Raw genomic sequence first — 6472 nt, 5'->3', positions numbered from 1 at the left:
ACACATACATATATACATACACATATAGATATACATATAACTATATATATATAAAACGCTGTATATAATTATTATATTGCAAACACTTTCACTTCAGCAGGAGCACCTCACTTGTAACATACACTCTGCATGTTGATCATATGGCTAAAGTCAATAGATTGGATCCACAGAGGTAGCGCAATGAAGTACAGGGACAGAAAAGGTACTGGAGGAGGGAGAGAAATCTGAACTCTATTTAAACAGGTCAGTAACACGACCTTCAACCCACTCCCCTCAGGGTAGGGGCGGGGAGAGGAATAATAGGGAATGAACAAACTCAGAGACCCTTTCTGCTCACAGAAGGGAAGGGTCAGGTCTGCAGAGATCTCATGATGCCCTTCACTGAACTAGTTCAACATCTAAAGTAAGAACTCGTAGCCACCGCTTTTCTCCTGATCTGACTGGAAGGCTTTAGAGATCCCTTCAAAAGACGGAGAGCAGAAGGCCAAGAGAATAACAAAAGGAGACAGGCAGAAACAAACAGGAATTGCCAGTGACAAAGAGAGAAAGAGAGAAAGCAAAAACCTGGAGGGCAGAGAAGAAGGATAGACCCAGAGGAGGAAGGAAAGAGGTAGAGCGGGAAGAAGAGATTGGAGTCAACACACAGGAAGGAATCTGCTCCTTCTCCTGGTCAGTGGATTGGTGAGGATGAACTGAAACTAGAAAGACAAGACGACATCAAGCAGCTTGAGACAGCAAAAGGCCACAGAACCACCCTACAGGGATGCACAGCCCAGTCATGATCTGCTTTGTTTTAGGGTGTTTCTTATGGGTAAGTCATACCTCAGGTTCCTTTTTATGGGGTCTCTGCTCAGTTGTGGAGTTACCTTGGAAAGATGGAGGGGCATTAGCAATTGACAGTCACAAGAATTTCCCCGATATTAGAAAGAACTGGCATATAAAAGGCAGACGCACAGAAGAGAAGAATATTTGCTGCTATTCCAGGGATGTAACAGAGGTCAAGGTACCCAAGGCAAAGAAATGAGTCCGGTAGGAGTGCTGGAGGAACAGAGCAGAATTTAAGTCAGCATGGGTATAACATGAGGCAGGACATTTAAAGGCTCTTAATATTGGAGCATGGAGAAGGATCTACATCTGTGCCATGACATAGCTTGTGGTGGGGAAAAGGAAATTTGTGGTGACGGTGAAGGTAAGTCGGGGTCTGTGCTGGGAACAGTGCTAAGTAGGATTTTAACGACTATGGAAAGTTAAGATATGAAACAATGCAGTTGGTATCATAATAACTTCAAATCTACAGCAGAATATACAATGGAAACAACGGAAGATAGATAACAGTAAGTCCTTACCATAGGAGATTCAGACTGGTAATAGTCCAGGTGACAGAGATGAAAGTTGCATATGACAAAGACTTGATCCACTCTAGCTGTGTCTCGTTTGTTTTTCTCCTTCTAGTTCCCCCAAGTGAGAGGCGAGGAAGGCTGTCTCAACACTGAACTGTGAGTATTTTTCAATCTTGCACTCTTTTAAGAAGACAATGAAAGACAAAGGCAGTAGTGGACATCAGTGTTATGACATGGTGGCTGACATTTTCCAGAAAAGCTTACTTTAATTGCAACTATTGAAAACTCACATAAAATTGCCATTGCTTTGAATGTGAAGAGTATTAATTACTACCTATGCAACATACTGATCATGTGGTACTGTTCCTGCTACCTATTTGGATAACTGTAATGATTAAGAGCTTTCTGGTGTAATTTTGATTGACAAATTATGAATTTGGAATTGACCTTTCCTTGAAAAATTGGTTTGAAATATACTGCTTTGGTGAATATTACTTTTGGTGATGTCATTTGTAAGAATAACAGAAATTAAGACAAAACAAATGTGAATGCAGATCCCTAAGGTTTGCAAACAGAATTGGGCAGGCACAAATATCAGCGTAACAATAAAGAGAGAAAGCTGAACAGAAGGGAAACTCGGCTAACAGGAAGGTTGATGAGGTCGGACAACTGTCTTCTCCACAAAGCACAGTGAGTTTCTCATCATTGTGCCATTGAGAAGCTGGACTGTAAGTGAGGAGCATGAGGGGAGCTGGAAGAGGATACAGTAGGGATCTTCCCATTTATTTGGTATTCTGTGGCTAACTATTTCTTGTACTCTCTTCTCAGCTGTTCAGGTACAGAGTGGGACCGTTTGTGGTATATCTGGTAAGATGGCACACGTTTACTTTAAATATCTGCATCTCTGGACAATTTCAGTAACAAAGAGTGGGGTTAAATGCGACCTGCTCAAGTGCGATGCCACCCACACTCTCCCTTGGCACCCCCTAATGCTCTACAGTAGCAAGGCAACCCCTTAGCTATCACATCATCTTGGACAACTGTTGACTTGCCATCACAGGCCTCCTTTTTTATTCCATGTATTAATTTAGTAGGATGCACAATATTAATAAAGCATTCATGGCACAATATGCTCTTTAAAAGGCCCATTTTTTAAGTAATTTCAGTCTGATTCCTTAGCAATTCTCACCAGGATGAGATTAAAAAGCATGGTAGTCATTGGACCTCTACAAGGCTGCATTAATACGAGTGTAGCCAGCAGACTGAGATACGATTTTTCCTCTCCACTTGTCACTTATGAAGACACATCTGGAATACCTAGTCCAGTTTTGGTCCCCCAGTACAAAAGACATGTTGAAAAACTGGAGCAAGTCCACTGGAGAGCAAATAAAATGGTCAGGGGTCCAGAGGACATGATGTATGAGGAGGGGCTGAAAGGACTAGGTTTGTTCAGCCTGAAGAGGCTAAGGAGGCAGCCTAATTGCAGTTTTCCACTACCTAAAGTGGATCTAGAGAGAAGATAGAGCCAGAGTCTTCTCAGAGGTGCCCAGCAGAAGGACCTGAGGCGACTGGCCAAGCCACATCCAGGGAAATTCTGATTAGACAGAAAGAAAAAATGCTTCCCCCACGGGTGGTGCAGCACTGGAATGGGTGCCCGGAGCAGACCCGTGACCTCCATCCCTGGAGACTGTCCAAACTCTTGTGGACAAGGCTCCAAATGACCACTAGCTTTGAGGTTAGCCCTACTTCAAGCAGGGAGAGACCTTAAAAGGTCTCCTGCAAACCAAGTCTTTCTGTCCTAATTCTGTGTCCTGTCCCTTTCCAGGCTGGTGGTGGTGATTGGTGGACTGCTGTTCCTGTGTGGCCTGGTTTCTGTCTGCGTGAGATGCTGTTTTCATTGCCATCAGACAGGGGAGGAATCGGGTCCTCAGCCCTACGAGGTCACCGTCATTGCTTTTGACCATGACAGCACCCTCCAGAGCACCATTACCTGTGAGTTGGCTTCGACAGAGCCTGGGCACCTCAGCACACCCCGAAGTGAGGGGCTGCACCGTAAAAAGCCCGGATTGTGGCACCCCAAGGCTGGCAGAGGGAACTTCGTGGCAGGAGGCAGGGACATAGTACATAAATCTGTACATAGTACAAATTAAGGTGCTCACCAGGCTTCATGTAGCAAATGCAGCCAGCTGTGAGTCAGCTGTGAGACATGTTTGGGTGGAATAAGGGCAAGTACGGGCGTCCGTGGCGTTTGAGGAAGGAGTAATTGTGGGATGTTGCTGATGGGGTTTCACACCACCCTCCCCTCTAGGGAAGGATGAAGGGGCAGGAAAGGAAAACATTCAGGCTGTGGGGAGAGAAAAGCCTGTGTGCTGCAGATATACTTGTCCTCCGCTAATCGCATGCTGCTTTCAGGATGAGGCAAACGGCTTTCGTCTCCTCCCTTTCAGCTCTCCATTCCGTGTTTGGGCCTGCTGCCAGGAGGATATTAGCAGTGGCACGCTCCCATAACGCTGCGCAGGGAACACCGCCCCTCTCAGCATCAGACACTCCTCCAGTCTACGAAGAAGCTCTGCACATGAGCAGGTTCACAGTCGCCAAGGCAGGGCAGAAAGTGCCAGACCTGGATCCAGTGCCGGAGGAAAAACTGCAGGCATCTGCCGAGGGCAAGGATGGCCAGCCAGCCCTCCCAGGACACTAGTGCCTGTTTTTACTGAATGGCAAATAATTCCGAATAGTTACTTGCAGAGACTAATTCTTCTGGGCAGAGTTGGGAATATCAGATTAACTTCCTTAGTCTAATGAGAAAGGGAAAAAAGGAGACTAAAACTCCGAATATTTTCAGATCCAGCATATTTTGATGGCTCCTTTCGACACCTCCTTCAGATATTTGGCCATTGGCATTCTCCATGTCCATTTATTACATACACACATCACTAGTATCACAGTTTGCATGAATAAGCAGGCAGCAGGATCAAGGTGCTGAGCCACTTTGCAGGCTAGTGACCTGCAGGGGCATTGTAGATGCTGTCTCATTCTGCTTGCCTCCAGCCTAAGTTTCCTGGGTTTCCTGGCAGAGAGGTTTTCAGAACAGGAAAAATGAAGACATGTGAGAAGGTCTTAATACCAGATAATAATACCAAACTTCTGCAAAGTGCCAACCATTTAAAGAAAATTTGAAGAAAAAAAAAAAAAAGGAGCTGTGTAGGAACACAATCTGCATGTAAACAAAAGACAGCATACATTGGTAGTATGTGCAGTATAGTCCCCTAAAGGCCTACAGGATATATCAATGAATACAGTCTGAATATGATTTATAGCAATTCTGAAACAGTAGTCAGAGCTCTTAAAATTGAATTAAAAAAATATATGTGCAAAAACAGATCAAACAAGGGGAGAGGCAGGAACGCTACCCCTGAAATAAAGCTCAATCATATTTTAGTTACATTCACATTGTATCATTTATTAATTATTTTTAATATTGCTGTCAAAAGCAGATCAAACTAAATAAGACCATTTAAAATATTTAAGCCATTTCTCAGATGGAAACAATTTGTGAGTCTTTCCTGATCGATACAAATATGTTGAATCATCCAGAGATTAATCAAACTGTTTGGATGAACATAGGTGTGGACCATCTGTAAAATGTTTTCTTGGACTAGGTACACATGAGAAGGTGACTGTTGAATTACATCAGTATTGTCTCTACCCCAGGTTCAGCAACTGAAAACATTAAAGCAGAAGAACATCAAATATCAAATGATAAGCAGCCATGAATGAATTACATGTATATGTTAATGTTGATATGAATTCACAGGTCACGGATATCACATCATTCTGAAGCGCCTGCATGGCCCTTCCTACTGCAGTACCCAAATTCTCACAGTCCCTAACATGCTGATCTTCACAACACTCCTGTGAAATACATAAGAATATGGTTATTTTGTAGATAAGGAGAACAAGGACCAGGTCCCCAAATATGTTTAGGAACCTAATGGCTGTTGAGATTACAGCCATGGAGAATTTTAGAGAAGGTTGGTAAGATAGCTTCAGGAATTAATTTTGTATCTAAGGGAATTTAATGAGGGTCTTGACTTCCTAGGTCACAAACTTCTTCCTGAATTGCCTAGTTATTACCTAATTGTACCACTAATGAGTGATAAACTGGAATGGAATAAATAAATGACATATAAGGCTATGTTTCTTCTGCTATACAGCACGCTTGAAATAATAATAACTGTTTGTGGAACACCTACTAGAGTGACCTATTTCATCAGCTGCTCTCTGAAGTCCAGTTCAAGCCTGACTTCTCCACCAAGCTGCAGAACATTTCCTGGCAGGCTCTTGTTTACTCCACAGTAAAAGCCTGAAGCAAGCAGAGACATTTGGATCTGCTGAACATGCGTCAAGCCCAGAGACTTCCTGCAAGCCTCCACGATCGTTTCCAGGGGGAACATACCATTCCTGCGCTGCCTCCACCCCTTTCCTTCCGCCTATGAGCCCCGGGCTCTGCGGGCATTTAACACGAGATGGCAGCCCTGCTCCACAGGGCAGCAGTCCAGCCTAGCAAAACAGGCTTGTGCGATTTTTAATAATTATCAATAATAATTACACCGTAATTTTTGTATAAGATGTGCAATAAATAGGGAAGTTTTAAAATTCGTAGTTTTCCCCTCCTCTGCATCAAATCACCCCCGCTATCTCCTTTCTGAGTTTCAAGGGGAAAAGTTAGAGGTCACTTGCACCCAGGGCTGGGTGTTACCCGCTGATTTCAGCGTATTTCCCTTGACCAGAGCCAGTATTGTCTCACTCTCCTGTCCCTTCCCGTCTGCTCACATCCTTCTTTGCTTGTCTCATTCTTAGTTGTTAGGTGCTAGAGCAGGTTCCCTCAAGTTTTTTTTACTGGCAAGACATCAAAAATATTTCAAGTGACAATAATGATAGGCATATAACTTCACTTGCTCGGGGATTGTTTCCTACTAAACTGACTTCAGATGAGCTATTTCAGAGAAAATATTTATAACTTTTGCAAGGGATCAACCACTCAGAGTCCATAAGACATGATAAAACACCAGATTAAAACAAACAAACAAAAACCAGCAGCAGATCTACAGACACTCTATCTAACCATACAA

General features: G+C 43.5%; 1 protein-coding gene across 1 annotated transcript; it reads left to right on the top strand.

Annotated features, from left to right (window-relative positions):
* The first annotated feature begins 763 nt into the window (after nucleotides 1-763).
* TMEM52B (transmembrane protein 52B) lies at nucleotides 764-4751 on the top strand. Its single transcript, XM_075163187.1, has 5 exons — nucleotides 764-811; nucleotides 1453-1496; nucleotides 2169-2207; nucleotides 3166-3332; nucleotides 3788-4751. The coding sequence occupies exons 1-5, from the start codon at nucleotides 764-766 to the stop codon at nucleotides 4036-4038; spliced, it is 549 nt and encodes a 182-aa protein (XP_075019288.1). The 3' UTR covers nucleotides 4039-4751.
* Nucleotides 4752-6472: the final 1721 nt, after the last annotated feature.

The sequence above is a fragment of the Calonectris borealis genome, chromosome 1 (genome assembly GCF_964195595.1).
Source record: "Calonectris borealis chromosome 1, bCalBor7.hap1.2, whole genome shotgun sequence".
Taxonomy (NCBI): domain Eukaryota; kingdom Metazoa; phylum Chordata; class Aves; order Procellariiformes; family Procellariidae; genus Calonectris; species Calonectris borealis.
This window is presented reverse-complemented; position numbering and strand designations above follow the sequence as displayed.

Coding starts and splice junctions, on each gene's coding strand:
- TMEM52B (XM_075163187.1), top strand. CDS start 764: ATGCACAGCCCAGTCATGATCTGCTTTGTTTTAGGGTGTTTCTTATGG. Junction 812..1,452: donor TTTTAGGGTGTTTCTTATGG/GTAAGTCATACC, acceptor TTCTCCTTCTAG/TTCCCCCAAGTGAGAGGCGA. Junction 2,208..3,165: donor GACCGTTTGTGGTATATCTG/GTAAGATGGCAC, acceptor GTCCCTTTCCAG/GCTGGTGGTGGTGATTGGTG.